Source organism: Drosophila obscura, unplaced genomic scaffold (genome assembly GCF_018151105.1).
Source record: "Drosophila obscura isolate BZ-5 IFL unplaced genomic scaffold, ASM1815110v1 contig_186, whole genome shotgun sequence".
Classification (NCBI taxonomy): Eukaryota; Metazoa; Arthropoda; class Insecta; order Diptera; family Drosophilidae; genus Drosophila; species Drosophila obscura.
Window position 1 is genome coordinate 6,119,561 of NW_024542774.1, and position 17,294 is coordinate 6,136,854.

Sequence of the window (17,294 nt, forward strand, 5' to 3'; positions counted from 1 at the left end):
GATTAGTCTGTCAGTTGAGTAGCATGTGATTGTGGGGAATGGAATCGTAGGGAGTTCTGTGGAGAGCTCTCAAACAAAAAATAAACCGCTCTATATACAGTGATGGTCAATCGAATAGCAACGCTTCGTTAGCACTTTTGATTGTGTTTATTCAGGTATTTTTCCAAGGAATCTCACTAACTCATAAAAAAGGATATAAATACGGAGATACAGCTGTAGACTATACTTATCCTCTATAAGGCTCGAAAGTATATACTGGCTACTAATAGAGTTGGTAGAAGGAGCTTGTATATGCTCTAGGATTAAACAATTGCCCTGCCCAATTCTAAGGTCTTCTCTTGTCGGCAGACAGGGCACGACTAGTTCCACAGCTGTCTAACATTGATTATCGATCCTTCGCAATCGCTTAAATCATTTCCAATTCTTTGAATCCGACAATCTGGAGGCCCGCGATAGTGTGACTATATCATGTGTTGTGCCTATGCCACTGTCCCGTGCTGTCGGCTCTTCACACAGCACACTCGAGTGCTTGGCCATTTACACACATTTGCACACTCGCAGAGTGGGGAGTGGGAAGTGTAGAGTGCGGTGTGCGGAGTGCGCAGTGGGGAGGAGACCGCACTTGAGTGCCCTCCAGTTGGCCATTTGGAGTGGCTGGCGGTATAAAAGCCGAGCACATTGGCCAATTGCTCGACATTTGAGGCAACAGAATGAAAGACACAGCAATCCTGATTACGCTGGCGGTTTTCTGCCTGGCGGCAAACGCGGCAGGCAACACCATACTCACCTGCCACAGCTGCGAGGGCGCCGAGTGCCAGCGCAGCTCGCTTCATAAGGAGCAGGCATGCGTGGATTCCCTGGACTACTGTGTGACCGTCTTCGATGAAGGTGAGTGGCAAAAGCCAATGGGAGCACAAGATAATCCCCTGAACCCATCGACTTTTACAGCCGAGGTCCTGTTCAAGGGCTGTTCTCTGGAGATCCCCAACGCATTGCGTGCGCGCAGCAACGATCCCCACTCCTCCCACAAGTGCAACACCAATCGCTGCAACACTGTGGGCTCGGCTAAGTATGCCTGCATCCAGTGCGACTCCAGCAAGGTAAACATAGGGCATAACGTGTCTCTATACATTCTTTAATCTCTGCTCTCTGCAAAGGACTCCAATTGTGCTGAGAATGCCGCCACACTGCAGGCCGCTCGCTGTGCCGCTCCCACCGCCCCCAACTCGTACTGCTATGTGAAGTCATCGGGCAGCACGACCCAGCGTGGCTGTGCCACCACGGAGACCGACCAGCAGAGCTGCCTGGGGGATGCCAACTGCCTTCTGTGCTCCCCGGGTGACATCCGCAACTGCAATGCCGTCAATATTTCCGGAGCTTCGACCATTGGCAATCGTTTCACTCGCTTTCTCAGATAATTTCTTGATTAAATACGAACGTTTAAGATAAAATAAATGTACATTGGCTGTGCAAATTAAAGACATTTTAAGCTTGGGATAAATTTAAATAAAGAACATAAATCGGTTAGCCAAGCCAAGCAAGCAAATGACGTTGATTCGTGCATACGAAACGATTAAAGGAATGCAAATTAATTGGCATAAAAAATATCTCTTACAACAGACAATTATTTAAGCTCGATCGATGATGGCATAGAAACAGGGGAGGCAAAACATTTTATAGCCATTGAAAATGTTTTAGTTTCGAATCGCGAATAGAAAAGGGAATATGAAGGATTACCGACTAGTTTTGGCAAGACTGATAGATGATAAACGAATATTTTTATTCATTAATTTACTTGTAGGAAAAGTACTGTTGATCAAATGTCGTTAAATATATGCTGGTAGTTATCTATCTTAATGGAAAATGGCAGAGTTGTAATCTATTCGATTGTGCATTCCCTTGTAAAAGTCACCCGTGACATTCTCCAATGCCCTTTGTGGTCATTTCCACGTCATCTGTCTGCAATTAACCTTCAATTAGAGTTGCGCCTGAAGACCTATTCTATCCATTGCATTTAATCTAAAGAACTTAGATAACGGGCTAATAGCATGGCAAAAAATTCCATTACCATTGTTAACTTGTTTATTTGCTCGTGACTTAGGAACTACTTATACTTATACTCATGCCTAATCGAGGAACTGCCCTCTCGAGTGTCGGGTGGGGGGTGCTTAGGCAACCCCGCGAAGACAACAGGCTTGTTTTTGCAAATCTGAAGAGATGTCACCGGGCTGTAGATTGTGGGCTGTTTTTGCCCACTTGAGCAGAAACAACATAAGACTCTCGAATTGCCAGAATTTATATAAAGCGATGGACGGTAGTGAAGCGTCTTCCAATGCCTGATTCGCCTTCTGCAATGTCAAACCGAAAGTGTTCTGTTCTCGTTGGACTTCTGGTTGGGCTGCTCCTGGCGAGCAGCTCAGCGTTGGCGCTGGAGAAATGTGTTTACTGTCGCGGCATCAACTGCCAGAGAAGCAGCTACCAGGCGGAGGAGCAGTGCTCCGATCGACTGGACGCCTGTGCGAGCGTCTTTGAGGGTGGCATAGTCCAGGCCCAGGGCTGTCTGGAGGGTCTCGAGGATAGCTGGAGGGAACAGTGTGTGGGCCCCTCGAAGGGAGTCGATTGTGAAATCTGTGCGTCCGACAAGTGCAACACTCTGGCATCTGAGAGAGCCGCCTGTCTTCAGTGTGCGGAGAGTGAGGTGAAGTTTTGAATAGTGCAAAGGTTGATCAATTTATATTAATAATGTCCTACAGGATGAGCAATGTGTAGATGCCCCTCAGGTGCTTACACCCCAACGCTGTCCCATCGCGCGAACCGGTAGAAGTTTTTGCTTTTCGAAATTGGTCGATGAGCGCCTGGAACGGGGCTGTTCTTTAAGCCTTTCGGATCAGCTGGATTGCCTGTCCAATGGCAGCTGCCAGCTGTGCGATCCTCGCGAGCGACCACATTGCAACGATGAAATAATCGACTTTGAGTCAGCTCCGGCCACCACAACAGAATCTACTTCCACAACGAGTACACCAACAACACAATCCACAGCAACGCCAAGCACCGCTTCACCACAGACAACGCCAAGCACCGCTTCGCCACAGACAACACCAAGCACACAAGAACCAACAACAACTTCGCCAGAGGCCACAAGCGCAACACCCACAGCACCACCAACGACAGCAAAACCCAATTCTGCTTACAGTTTGCACTCCTCCACCATAGTCATGATCATAGTCCCATTGGCTGTATTTGTTTACACCCTTCATAAATAATACCAAAATTCGTTTATGCTTTTAGCTTTAATTCCCACGGCCTTCTCCTTAACCTAATCTACTTATTGTATTGTTAAACTAATTTTTATGGCATCCAATAAATTGTGTCCGCAATCTAAACAGAAATTGGGCATGGCTTGTATATGACTTTATAGAGCCAACTACCCAAAGTTCGTTGTTGGCTGTTCGTTTGTGTAATATTTGGAATCTATTTTGGTTTAAGATTACCCCCAAAGTTATGACGTTAAATCTGTTATTCAATTCGATAGGGAAAATATATTATTATGGTACTACATACTTATATAACATAATCTGATAATTAATTGTGAAATTGTTCAATTAGATCATCCAGAAATCAAAACCGATTTAATTTATTTTCACTTGTTCTTAACACGAATTTCAAGTTATCTTAGATTATGAAAGATTATCAAATTGATTGGGAAATTCCCAAATTTCACATTTTTATACCCGACCGGGGGGTTAGGTGGTAAAGTGGGTGGACGCGGGGAACGCCCCCAAGAACGCGCCTAGCCGGCGAATAGCAATGTCTGTCTCCGTCTGCCGCGCCCGCTGCGTGGCGCCCAGACGGCGGGCAACCAAGGTCCAGCATGTGTACCCCGCACGGCCCCCCCCCCCCCCCCCCACAAAGGACGAACGGCGGCCAAGTCGTCCCATCGGGGCCTCCCAGCGCCGATTGAATCAGTCGGTTGCCGATGGAACAGTGCCACCCCCCCCCCGCGCACGCAACGCAACTCACCCCCCCCCGCGCCGCGTTCGGCGGGGCCCCCAGCGGGGGTAGCTAAATGACTGTCCTACTGTTGTGTAGTCTTGTATTGTAGTGGTCCTGTAGCAAAAATGTAAAATGTACTAATCTAAAACTATGTATCGCTGGTCGGGTTGTGGTCGTGTCCCCAACGACCACACGCCCTCGTTTGATTTCAGTCCTTGGTAACCGCCAAATCATTGGTGGATTAATCTATGTTTCAATGCCATAAGGGTATTCACGAAATTGGTTTTAATTTAGATTTTATATTATTATTATATATTATTATTATATATTATTATTATATATTATTATATTATATTATTTTATATTTATATGTAATCTGGATATGGTTCAGAGCTTTAAATACACTTGAATCGCGACACAAGTCGATAAGTCAACGAGTGCATTCAACATACATACATATATATTATTAAATTAATTAATTCCCTTCACAAAGAATCGCCGTCGCTTTTCAACAGATGACTGAACATATTTTAAAATTAATAGGCCTTTAAAGATTATGAAAGATTTCCAGGAAACCTATATCTGGGGTTTTCCATTCCACGCCAAAAAGATTTATGACTCAATAGTACATATGTAGCTCTGGGAAAGAGCCATCTGTGAGATGCATGGAACTATCGGTATCAAACCCGATTGGAGTGCTCCTCTTTGGCTGATACGCGTAGTGCTCCAGAAGTGCATTCAATTGATACGTAACTACGGACAAAATGGACTGCAGTTTGCACAGCATTTAGTTGGAGAGCAGAACAGTTTGCCGGAGCTCTTGGGCTAAGCCCGTCTAATCAGCAAATATACCTAAAAATGTGTACATGGGCCATGTCCATTGAGAGCCTTATCGAACGTGTTCTAGACTCGCATTTCGTTCGATTATGATGGGCTTATCGGTGCAGTTGTTTTTGCTTTTTTTATGTTAATTCCCCCCTCTCACACTCGGCTATAAATAATCGGGTAAGGGGGGGGACTGCGAAATCGCTTTATCGGCCATAGAGCTATAGCAACAGAAAACCCCCATATAATCGGTGTGGCCAATAATATACAGCAATAATCAAAAAGCGGCGATAGGACGGTCCGATCGATCGATCGTTGGCGCTTTTCACTTGTCGTTGCGGAATCTATAAAAGGCCTCGCCGCGACCAGCACGAAATTAGTTGCCCGAATCCATTTTTGTTGGTAATACGCGAGTGCCCACGGTCAAGAAAAGGGTTTTGAAAAAAAAATCCCTCGAATCGATCATGAAAGTAATCGCTGCAGGAGCAGCCTTGCTGCTTCTTGTACTAAGTGCAAATCAATCAATTGCCAATGGTAGGTGTGCGACAGCCCCCCCCTTAAGGGATAAAGGATAAACCAAAAGTGAAAGTGAAATGACAGTGCCCCAGTGTGTCTCCAAAGATGAATAAAAGAAACGGGATAAACCCTACAATAACTGCATCATTTATGGATTAACGAGAGACCGACGAATCATCAGTGTCCTAAAGTCCTAACTAAAGTGTCCAAAATGTTCGCCCCATCTTATCTGTGTTGTTCCCCCACTAAAGCAGAAACTAAAAGGAACCGCCACTGACATTTATGCGTCATGTGCTCTATATGGCTCTATTAAGGCTTTATCTTTGCAATAAAGTAAACTAATTCACGATGACATACATGACATATGTATGTCCAATTTTGATAAGATGTGGGGAAAAGCTTTCGCATGTATTCCAGCCCTTTCATTTCCTCATTAGAGGATAGCTGCCATATCGGTTTTGTTGTAGCACTCGGAGCTTCGAGTGCTCTTGATTTAAATGGATTAAGTGGATTTTGTGAACGATTAAAATTGCCGTGGACTTTGAACAGAAATTTCTACGAGTATACATAAATCTTGAAGTGTGCGAACTTTTTAATGTGCGATAATGTGGCTCACAGCTCTTGAAAATATCTCATACCAAACACAACTTTAAAGGGTTCGTTGAAGGCGCTTCAAATAAATTCCCCTTTTATATGAGAATTTAAAATGAAATTTCAACGTAACTTTATAGCTAGAAGAATTAATTTTTCACTTCACTTGTTACTGGAATCACTGCCAAAAAATTATACTCCGAATAAGCTTGGGCTATATGCAGCTTTAATTTCCTGTAAATTTCCCAATTTAAAAGCAACTTTTTACTAGTATTTCCAACATGATTAGAGAACGGCAAACGGTATATTGGAATTTCCCATGCTATGCGTTGACGTCAGCAAATTTAGTTGAGTCTGAAAGCTCTTAAAGCACTCATTGGTTATGTTCTATTTGCTGCGTGGAGTTATTTTCACTAAGAAGTTACATAATGCATAAAGTAATTCCTTACTAATGTAGAGGGAAACCGAAATTTCACATTTTCACTTTTCCACACACCAATTTGGACGACATTCGACTGCTTACTTGCATCTAAATACGAGTGCCATATAGATTGTGAGACGATCGCCATTCAATTGACATTTTATGGGCCTCCAAAGGCAATTACTAATTTATTGTGGCGATAAGGAAGCCAGCCACGCTCGTGCCGGAGCAGATCGTGGCGCTGTCGCTACGGCAGCGGCAACATCCCATATACTCGTACCCATAAATATCCAACTAATTCGATGGCCGAAAGGGCCATAAACACTGCGAATACGTAACAAGCCGCGTGCTGATAACATTTTTGGCATTTATGTGCATTGATTTTCGCTGGAATTTGATTAGTTTGGGGCCAGCCTAAAGCCTTGCATCTGAAAGTTTTAACCAAGGTAATTTTGCAGATCCCTTTGTCCACAATTGGCATTCGGGCCCCATAAACTGCTACGAATGCGACAGCCTGGCGGAATGCTCCGCCAGCTCTGGCACACTGCGCAAGTGCCTCGACAACGATGCCCAGAGCTGTGTGGCCATCTTCGACAGCGACGGCGCTGTGGTGCAGCGCGGCTGCAGCGACAACCTGGTGACGAGTTGCTCGGCGGATCAGGACAAGTGCTACCAGTGCCGCTCCAGTGGCTGCAACAGCCTCCAGACCGACTCGGAGCTGGTCGATTGCGTGTACTGTGACGCCCAGAGCGACGATAACTGCGTCTTTGACATTGAGCTAGTGAAGAATCGGCGACGATGCAACCAGCAGTGCATCACGGCGCTGTATCCGACCACCAGCGATGCCAAGGCGCCCCTGGAGCTCGTGCGCACCTGCCTGGACGATCTGGACTACGATGATCGCGAGGCCTGTGCCGAGGGAGCCTTTCCGAATTGTGTTGCCTGCACGGGAGCCAGCTGCAACCAGGTGGAGCTGGGCGTCCGAGGCAGCTGTAACACCTGCCGCGGCGACTGCTCCAATCCCCAGCCCCAGACCTGCCGCGCCGTTCCCGCCGACGATGACGTGGAGCACTGCTTCATCGAGTTTGACGAGAGTGGGACGCGCACGGCCCAGGGCTGCCTCACCCAGTTCAATGTCAGCGATGTGCAGCTGCTGGAGGAGAGCAAACGCCTCTGGTACTGCTCCGGGGCGGACAACTGCAATGTGGCCACCGCCCTGCCCACGCCCCAGAGCTGCAAACTCTGCAGTTCACACACTGATGCCGACTGTGCCGTCGATCCGGACCAGGTAGAGTCCGAGGTGGAGTGCGAGAATGCGGTGAACACGGACTGCTACGCCAGGATTCTGGATAACGGACACACGGAACGCGGCTGCCTGGCGAGTCTCGAGGGGGAGGAGTATCTGGATTGCCTGCGCGAGGGCAACACCACGCAGTGCGCCAAGTGCTCCGGAGAGAACTGCAACCTCAAGGTGAATATAGCAAGTCCTGCTCTTGCTTGGGAATATCTCTCTAACCGCGTTATGCCTGTCCCTAACAGCTGCAGCCCACCGAGCGCCTGAGCTGTCAGACCTGCGACTCCAGCAAGGACGCCGAATGCGAGGCCTTGCCAGCCTCCGCTGCCCTCTGCCTGCTGCACACCGACAGCCAGCAGTGCGTGACCAGCCTGGATCCGGCGGGTAACACCCAGCGCGGCTGCAGTGCCTCGCTCGAGTGCGACTCGAAGAAGCCGCAGAAGTGCCAGCTCTGCTCTGGCCCTGATTGCAACAAGGTCAATCTAAAGCGTCTGGAAGACGGCGATCCGGGACCCTGGCAGCAGGAGCTGCCGCTCAGCTGCCAGACCTGCCTGGACACCGCTGCGTGTGCGGCCAGCACCATCGAGGAGGTATCCTGCGCCACCGAGGCGGAGTACTGCATGACCATCTTCGATGCGACGGGTGTGGTCAGCGCTCGGGGCTGCAGCCAGGTGCTGGAGGAGTCCTTCAGTGTGTACTGCGATGCCAATGGCGGCAGCTGCCACAACTGCAACTCCAATGGCTGCAACAAGGCCAGATCCCTGGACAGCTACAGAGAGTGCATCTACTGCGATGCCGAGAACGCCGACTGTGCCCGCAATCCAGCGGCCGTTGTGGCCAGACGCAGCTGCAATGGTCAGTGCATGACTGCCCTGAGAGCCCGCTCCAGCCAGAACACCATCTACGACACTGTGCGCGGCTGCCTGGACGACAAGGACGAGGCCGATCAGCAGCGATGCATCAACGGCGAGGACAGTGACTGTGTGGCATGCGACACAGCCGACTGCAACGTGGCGCAGCTAGTTGAGGAATCGCTCAGCTGCTACCAGTGTGTCTCCAGCGATGACTGTGCCGATCCCAGTGCCACGCAGTGCAGTCAATACGATCCCGAGGAGCAGTGCTACATCCTGTTCGACCAGGATAATGGCGACATCACATCCATGGGCTGTGTGTCCGACCAGGAGGAGACATTCGTAGACGACAACTTCTACTCGCTGCTTTTATGCAACGAGACCAACTGCAACTTCTTCGACAATCTGCCCACGGCCACCAGGTGCTTGTCGTGCGACTCCTCGGAGGATGCCAACTGCGCCGTGGATCCCAGCAAGGTCACACAGATCGGCACCTGCGGCGTCCTGCCCTACACCAGCTGCATGAAGCGTGTGACAAGTGAGTGAGCCAGCCAGTCCAGTTCAGTTCAGAGCTCTGAGAAATTAAAGCATTTCCCTTTGCCCCGCCCTTCCTTCTAGATGGCATCACACAACGCGGCTGTGTGAGCAGCCTGCCACGCCAGCAGCTGACCGCCTGTCTGGCGGGCAACGGCACCTGCGAAGTCTGCGAGGGCGATCTCTGCAACACGGCCATCTATCCCGCCGATCGTCGCCAGTGCCAGCGCTGCGACTCTGTCACGGATCCCAGCTGCTCGTCCGCTCCGAATGCGGCCAGCGTCTGTCCCTTCTATCTGGTGGATGAGGGCTGCAGCGCCAAGCTGGTGAACGGGGAGACCTATCGCGGCTGCCAGCGGGAGTTCACTTGCGATGACTCGGACAAGCAGCACTGTCGCCTCTGCGCCGGCAAGGACAACTGCAACGTGGTGGATCTGGAGAGCTCCTACATTGGCTATCCCGGCAAATGGGCCACGCCGCCCGTCAACTGCTACACCTGCAACGGCACCGAGTGCCAGGGCACCAGCCTGGGTTCGCTGAAGAAGTGCGTCGACAATGTCGCCCAGAACTGTGACACGGTCTTCGACAGTGCGGGTCTGGTGGTGCATCGCGGCTGCACGGATGAGCTGTACGCGGACGCGGACCTCACCCAGTACTGCGACGAGCAGCCCGGCCGGTGCAAGTTCTGCAAGTCGACGGCCTGCAACGATGCCAGGCAGCTGGACAGCTACGTGGACTGTCTCCTGTGCGATGGCGCCGATCAGGCGGAGTGCGTACGCAATGTGAGCGACGTGACGAGGAGCATCTCCTGCCAGGGCAGCTGCTTCACCGGCCTCTATCCGCGCAGCTCGGAGGCCAATGCCATACTCGATCTGGCCCGCGGCTGTCTGGACGATCTGGAGTACGACGATCGCTTGGCCTGCACCGGCGGCACCCTGGACCACTGTGTGGCCTGCTCGGGCGCCAATTGCAACAATCCCGATGTGCCCGCCGATCGCCTCAGCTGCAATTTCTGTGTGGGATCCGACTGTGCGGACACCGTCAGTCAGCAGTGCCTCGGCTACCGGGCCGCCGATCAGTGCTACATTCATGTGGGCGACCTCAGCATCGAGAATATGGGCTGTGCCTCAGATCTGGAGGACGCATTCCTGCTGGCCAATCGCCGCGATCTGTTGCTGTGCTCCGGCGACAACTGCAACACCAAGGACAAGCTCAATACCGTCGGTGTGTCCTGCAACATTTGCAACTCCACCGGCGACGCTGGCTGTGTGGCTGGTGATGCACCCGTAGCGGCGGCTGTCTGTCAGCATTACATCAATCCGGAATGTTACAGCCACATCAACGAAGGTAATTGAGGCAATCCCTCTGGTTGAACATCCCGTTAAACTCTGTTGTATCCCCAGATGGCGTCCTGAACCGCGGCTGCCTGATGGACACGGATGACGAGCTCTTTGACGAGTGCTCCAGCGGCAACAGCAGCAGCTGCCAGATCTGCGGCACCAACGACTGCAACTCGGTGGTGTATCCCACGGACTGGCTGCAGTGCCTGCGCTGCGACTCCAGCAGCGATGCCAACTGTGCCACGGCACCCGCCGGCTACGGCAGCTACTGTCGCACCTACGACAAGGACGACGCCTGCGTCACCAGTCTGGCCAAGGGTCGCACGCGACGCGGCTGCCAGTCGGAGATCAGATGCGAGGAGAGTCAGGCGGGCAGCTGTCGCATCTGCGCCGAGGCGAACTGCAACGATGTGGACCTGCAGGCCGGATATGTGGGCGAGCCCGGCAAGTGGCAGGATCTGCCACTGAGCTGCCACGTGTGCAACGATACCGCCAGCTGTGCTGCGGTGGGCGCGGCGCCCACCCAGTGCCAGGGCAACAACAAGCAGACCTGCGCCACAGTGTTCAATGCGCAGGGTCAGGTGGCGGCCAGGGGATGCAGCGACTCGGTGCTGTCCGCCAATGCGGACTACTGCGATCTGAACCGGGACAGCTGTCCGCAGTGCAAGTCGGACGGTTGCAACAACGCCCTCAGTCTGGACTCCTACGTGGACTGCTACTTCTGCGACGCGGATGAGGACTCCTCCTGCGCCTGGGAGACGCCCACGAGCACCAGGAAGTGCCAGGGTCAGTGCATGACCGGCCTGTATCCGCGCAGCTCCGCCGCCGACTCGGCTCTGCTGCCGATCCGCGGCTGTCTGGACGATCTCAACGAAGCGGAGCGCACCACCTGCGCCGCGGGCAGCCACGACAATTGCAAGTCCTGTGCGGGAGCCCGCTGCAACGGCGGCGACATCATCGCAAACCCCCAGGAGTGCTACATCTGCGGCGACTCCTACTGCGAGGATCCGATCACGACCAAGTGCCTGGCCTACCGGCCCGACGATCAATGCTACCTCGCCTTCAACTCGGGCGACGTGGTGGCCATGGGCTGTGCCAGCGACTTCGAGACGCAGGTCATCCAGGAGCTGGTGGCCCAGAAGCTCATGTTCCTGTGCTCCGGCAGCAACTGCAACTTCTACGACATCATTCCCGATCCGAACAGCTGTCTGCAGTGCAACTCCCTGGTGGACCCGCGCTGCGCCACCAATCCCAACCAGCTGCTGAACACGACCATGTGCGCCGACCAGCCCTACACGGAGTGCGTCACCCACATCGATTCCCAGGGCACAACCGTCCGCGGCTGCCTCTCCAGCCTCGGCAGCGATGACTTCTACGGCTGCCTCACCGGCACCCACGGCGGACTCTGCGCCACCTGCACCGGCACCAACTGCAACGGGCTGTCTGTCTTCCCCGCGGATCGTCGCAGCTGCTATCAGTGCGACTCCGCCAGCGATCCCAGCTGCGCCTCGTCTCCAGGCAGCAGCAGCAGCAGCACCGTGTGCCCCGTCTATGCGGATGGGGATACCTGCGTGACGGCCCTGCGCGATGGCGTCACACACAGGGGCTGTTCGTCCAGTGTGAGCTGCACGGATCCCAGTGACTCGCGCACGTGCCGCATCTGCAGCGGCGCCAACGGATGCAACACCATCGACTTGGAGCTGATCAATCAGGATGGCTTCCCCGGCACCTGGCAGGAGGTGCCCATCAGCTGTCTGGCCTGCTCCGGCGCCACAGAGTGCGCCGCCACCTCTGGCGGCAGCCTCGAGACCTGCACCAGCTACGACAACTGTGTGACGGTGTTCGACGCCAGCGGAGCCGTGACCGAGCGTGGATGCTCCGAGAAGGTATTCGAGGCATCCACCTACTGCGAGGAGCAGCCCGCCAAGTGTCCCCGCTGCAACTCCAACGGCTGCAACGTGGCCAGCAGCCAGGACTCGTATGTCGAGTGCCTGGTCTGTGACTCCAGCCAGAATTCCACGTGCCTGGCGGCGCCCGCCTCCATCGGCAGGACGCGCCAGTGCCACGAGAGCTGTGTGTCCGCCTTCCTGCCTCTGTTTGGCGAGACGACGGATCCCAGCTACGCTCTGGTGCGCAACTGCTACGACGATCTGGAGAAGGAGGACCGCGACGCATGCAAGACCGGCAACAAACAATTCTGCGCCACCTGCGATGGGGAGAAGTGCAACACGGAGGATCTGGTGGCCTCGCGGCAGAGCTGCCTGGTCTGCCAGGGCGACGGTTGTCAGGAGCCGCAGTCCGCCACCTGCGCCAACTACAGGGAGAACGACCAGTGCTACATCCAGTTCGATGAGCAGCGCTCCATCATCGCCCTCGGCTGCCTGAGCGAGTTCAGCCACGCGGATATCTACCAGCTGCAGCGCGCCAAGCGGCTGCTCACGTGCAGCGAGGAGGACTGCAACAGCATTGAGTCTCTGCCGGAGGCCCACACCTGTGCTCTCTGCAGCTCCCGCACGGACGCCAGCTGTGCCATTGCGCCCGGCAGCGTGACCAGTGCCACCAGCTGCGAGCTGGCGGGTCTGCCCGAGTGCTACTCGCGTGTCCTGGCCGACGGCAGCACCGAGCGTGGCTGCCTGTCCAGCCTGGAGGAGGATGAGTTCCTTTCCTGTTACAACGGCACCTCCGCCAGCTGCAGCTCGTGCCAGGGTGACGCATGCAACACGGCGGTGTATCCCGCCGATCGCCGCTCCTGCCACGTGTGCAACTCGGAAACTGACGCCAACTGCGCCTCGGCGCCGAGCAGTCTAACCGTGTGCTACCTGTACGAGGCGGAGGATCAGTGTGTGACCAATCTGCGCAACGGCGTGACCTACAGGGCCTGCTCCACCTCGCTCAGTTGCGAGGCGGACTCCAAGTCGTGCGTCTACTGCGATGGTGATGGCTGCAATCAGGTGGATCTGGCCGCCAAGGCCGACGACAACCATGGCAAGTGGCAGGATCTGCCGCTGAGCTGTCTGAGCTGCGAGGAAGCCGCCTGCCAGCAGGCGACCATTCCGAGTGTCAAGTGCCAGGGCAACAACGAGCAGGACTGCCTCACGGTCTTTGGAGCCGACGGCGTGGTCACCCAACGCGGCTGCCACGACGCGGTCGAAGCGAATGCCAGCGTCGCCACCTACTGTGCCGCCAGCGCGGCCAGCTGCCCCTCTTGCAAGTCCAACAACTGCAACAATGCCACCGCTCTGAGCCAGTACCAGACCTGCATCTACTGCGACTCCTTCAAGGATGCCAGCTGCCTGTGGGAGCCGCTCAGTGCGGGCCACAGGACGCGCCAGTGCCAGGGCGGCTGCATGAGTGCCCTGTACGGCAGCTCTGACTCCGGACTCGACCTCATCCGCACCTGTTTGGATGACAAGGAAGAGACCGATCGGCTGAGCTGCTCGGCGGGCGGGGATTCCGCCTGTGCCGCCTGCAGCGAAGACTCGTGCAATGTGCAGACCCTGCCGGAGGATCGCCTCAGCTGCTACACCTGCACCGGCGACGACTGCGAGGATCCCTCGCCCAAGCTGTGCGCCATCTACAAGTCCAATGACAGCTGCTTCCTGTGGATGGACGAGGACAACAGCATCCAGCAGCTGGGCTGTCTGAGCTCTTTCCGCAACCAAGATCTGGAAAGTGTCATCAAGACCAAGCGCATTGCCGTCTGCGAGGGCGCCAACTGCAATGCCCCCCAGCTGCCGGTGCCCGTGCAATGTGCCGTATGCGACTCTCGCGAGGATCCCACCTGTGCCACCAATGCCCAGGCCATCGGCAGCTTTGACACCTGCAGCCAGCTGCCCCACACGGGCTGTGCCACACGCCTGCTAAGTGGCAAGTATAAGCCGCATATGAATTCAGTTTTAATGCTAATCTTTGTTCTCCTCCTCCTCTGGCAGATGGTTCCACCTCCAGAGGATGTCTGTACGATCTGTCGCAGTCTGACTTTGCCGCTTGTCTGCTGGGCAGCGATGCCAACTGTTCTGTCTGCTCAACGGATGGCTGCAACCGAGAAGTAGCCCGAATACCCGGATAAATCCCGGCAGAAAGTACTAATCATTCGGATGTTTCAGGTGTTCCCGGCCGATCGTCAAGTGTGCTACACATGCACCTCTGAGGACGATTCCTACTGCGAGTCGAACCCCACCTACGCCTTGGCCTGTGCCTGGGTCAGCGATGCGGAGACGTGCAAGACCTCCCTGACCAACGGAAATGTGACCACACGCGGCTGCAGCAGCAGCAGCAGCATCAGCGGCCTCGACTGTGATCTGAGCGACTTCCGCAACTGCCGCAGCTGTGTGGGCAGCGAGTGCAATGCCATCGATCTGGCCAATCGGCAGGATGATGGCCAGCATGGCTACTACCAGGAGCTGCCGCTCAAGTGTCACACGTGCGCGGGCGAGCACTGCATCAGTTCGCTGGGACCGGCTGTCACCTGTAACCTGAACATCGAGCAGGACTGCAAGACCGTATTCGAGGCGGATGGAGTGACCGTCCGTCGACGCGGCTGCTCGGATGATGTGGACGACTACGAGGATCGCTACTGTCGCCACAATCCCGAACTGTGCCCCATCTGCAAGTCCAACGAGTGCAACGATGCCTGGAACACCGACGAGTTTGTCAGCTGCGTTTACTGCAACTCGGAGACGAATGCGACATGCATCACGGATCCCACGGAGAGCGACTTGGCAAGACGACAGTGCAAGGGCCAGTGCCTGGTGGCACTGCATGGCGAGCACCTCATCCGCAGTTGTCTGGACGACAAGGAGCTCTACGATCGTGTTGACTGCAGCAGCGATGAGAGCGGCACCAACTGTGCCGTCTGCGCGGCGGAAAGCTGCAACACCTTCGCCTATCCCGCGGATCGGCTCAGTTGCCACATCTGCGTGGACGCCGCCTGCACGAGCAGCCGCGCCGAGTTCTGTGTGCCCTACGTCACGAAGGACTACTGCTTTGCCAAGTACAACGCCGGGGCCGTGGAGCTGATGGGCTGCGCCAGCAGCCAGAACAGCACCAGCCTCGAGGAGTGGCAGGAGGCCAACCAGCTGTGGACCTGCACCGGCAAGGAGTGCAACGATCTGAACCGCCTGCCCGAGGACGATGAGTGCGTGTCCTGCGACTCCAGCAAGACGTTGGCGTGTGCCCAAGATCCGGAAGCTGTGAACACCACCCTCACGTGCCACGCGCCCAACTCGAAGTGCGTCGCCCGTCTGGAGAACGGACACACGATCAGAGGCTGCCAGAGCGCTCTGAGCAACACCGAGGGCGCCGCCTGTGAGGCCAACGGCAGCTGCTCCGTCTGCTCCGGCAACAAGTGCAACACTGGGATCTTCCCCGCCAGCCGTCGCCGCTGCCACATCTGCAACTCTGCCGCACAATTGGACTGCTCCGTGGATCCCAATTACCTGGCCGTTTGTCCCATCTACGACGCCGCCGATAGCTGTGTCTCGGCCAAGGACTTTGATGGCTATCTCATCCGCGGATGTGCCAGTGAAGTCCAGTGCGTGATCACCAACGATGACTATTGCGAGGTCTGCCAGACGGATGGCTGCAACACGGCCAATCTGCCCGGCGCAGCGGGCCATCTCTCGGGCATGGGTCTGGGTCTGACCCTCATCTTTGTGTGGGCCATCAGCATGCTGCGATAGCCTGCCATTCCCCGAGAGATGTGATCGCCCTGCTGCATGTACATTTAGTTAGCTTTATAGACTAGAATATGCTTACATAATTAGATTGCTATGCCCCAGCCCCCGCGCACAGATCTTCGATCGATCGATCAACAAACCGATTTGTAAATAAACCAAACGAAAATTTTAAACAATAAAAGTGAGCGAATGTGTTGGCTCATAAAAAGTTCAAACTATACTGCGTATAGGGATCAATTTATTTGGTTACACTCTCGCCTAGGGATATTTTATTTAAGCAGAACGGATTGGGGCATCTTTAGATCTGCGTTTAAGAGTATCTTAATTATTTTGGGGTTTGTTCTGGCATTCTTACACTCATCTCTAGCCGTCTGGCTGCATTTTTTCCCATGTCTGCACTCCGTTCCTGTGTTTTGGTTGCCTTAACGCCTGTCTAGTTTCGAACTCTTTAGAGCTACAGACAGACAGATGGCCTCTCCCCCACCTACCACCTACCAGCTACCAGCTTTGCCAACGTTTTTCCACGTCAATTTTTCGCTCGAATAAAGTTAAAAAGTGAAATTGCCTGCTCGCTCCTCAAACTCCCATCGCAAAATCCCAGAAACAATGGCACGCAAAAACTAAACAAAAAAACACACACAAAAAGAAAAAGTTTCCAAGAAATTGCAAAAGGCAGCCATTGGAAATAAAATGCAAATGCAAAATGCGTTCCTTTGGCTTGGCCTTTCTTCGGTGCGTAGTTTAAAGCAAATTGAAATTTGCTAAGTTGCCCAAATACAAAATGAATCCAGCAAGGAGTAGTCGTGGCTCCCACACTCCCACTCCCACTTATTCGGGCAGATTTGTCCGTTTGGCTAATCGCCTGCCGTACAGTTTTGTCATTTGAAATTGCCATCAAGATTAGGTCTCCCTCGCTCACCACAAACTCCATCCATCGGTTGGACTCGGACTCCATCGGTTGATGGCGAAGACTGAAACAACTTTCTGTGGCCCGAAAGACTTGTCGCAAGGCAATTTGATTTGGTTTTAATTGCTGGCATTTGGCCGGTCACTCTGTACGGAGCGGGTCTTTGCCAGTGCCAGCGATAAACAATTGCGTTTTAGATTTATGGCCAGCAATTAAATGGCTGACAACGATTTAATGGCAAATTACACAATACCAAGCCACGCATGATGTGTGGGCGGCGGAGCTGTAAGAAACGAGGCTCGGGCTCGCATGGGCATCTCAAATGTAATGGGAAATAAATGAAC

At 53.9% G+C, this 17,294-nt stretch overlaps 3 protein-coding genes across 3 annotated transcripts; all 3 read left to right on the forward strand.

Annotated features, from left to right (window-relative positions):
• Positions 1–681: 681 nt before the first annotated feature.
• LOC111080874 lies at positions 682–1,474 on the forward strand. Its single transcript, XM_022376718.2, has 3 exons — positions 682–888; positions 949–1,100; positions 1,158–1,474. The coding sequence occupies exons 1-3, from the start codon at positions 711–713 to the stop codon at positions 1,416–1,418; spliced, it is 591 nt and encodes a 196-aa protein (XP_022232410.1). The 5' UTR covers positions 682–710; the 3' UTR covers positions 1,419–1,474.
• An 846-nt stretch (positions 1,475–2,320) lies between these two features.
• Positions 2,321–3,564, forward strand: LOC111080876 (protein psiD). The gene is made up of 2 exons (XM_022376720.2): positions 2,321–2,698; positions 2,754–3,564. Exons 1-2 carry the CDS (start codon positions 2,333–2,335, stop codon positions 3,261–3,263), a joined length of 876 nt encoding a protein of 291 aa, XP_022232412.2. The 5' UTR covers positions 2,321–2,332; the 3' UTR covers positions 3,264–3,564.
• Positions 3,565–5,181: 1,617 nt separating this feature from the next.
• Positions 5,182–16,209, forward strand: LOC111080875 (G surface protein, allelic form 156). Its single transcript, XM_022376719.2, has 7 exons — positions 5,182–5,352; positions 6,805–7,817; positions 7,886–9,029; positions 9,110–10,372; positions 10,429–14,232; positions 14,298–14,413; positions 14,472–16,209. The coding sequence occupies exons 1-7, from the start codon at positions 5,283–5,285 to the stop codon at positions 16,044–16,046; spliced, it is 8,985 nt and encodes a 2,994-aa protein (XP_022232411.2). The 5' UTR covers positions 5,182–5,282; the 3' UTR covers positions 16,047–16,209.
• Positions 16,210–17,294: the final 1,085 nt, after the last annotated feature.

Coding starts and splice junctions, on each gene's coding strand:
- LOC111080875 (XM_022376719.2), top strand. CDS start 5,283: ATGAAAGTAATCGCTGCAGGAGCAGCCTTGCTGCTTCTTGTACTAAGT. Junction 10,373..10,428: donor TTACAGCCACATCAACGAAG/GTAATTGAGGCA, acceptor TTGTATCCCCAG/ATGGCGTCCTGAACCGCGGC. Junction 14,414..14,471: donor CGGATGGCTGCAACCGAGAA/GTAGCCCGAATA, acceptor CGGATGTTTCAG/GTGTTCCCGGCCGATCGTCA.
- LOC111080876 (XM_022376720.2), top strand. CDS start 2,333: ATGCCTGATTCGCCTTCTGCAATGTCAAACCGAAAGTGTTCTGTTCTC. Junction 2,699..2,753: donor TTCAGTGTGCGGAGAGTGAG/GTGAAGTTTTGA, acceptor AATGTCCTACAG/GATGAGCAATGTGTAGATGC.
- LOC111080874 (XM_022376718.2), top strand. CDS start 711: ATGAAAGACACAGCAATCCTGATTACGCTGGCGGTTTTCTGCCTGGCG. Junction 889..948: donor TGTGACCGTCTTCGATGAAG/GTGAGTGGCAAA, acceptor CGACTTTTACAG/CCGAGGTCCTGTTCAAGGGC. Junction 1,101..1,157: donor TCCAGTGCGACTCCAGCAAG/GTAAACATAGGG, acceptor CTCTCTGCAAAG/GACTCCAATTGTGCTGAGAA.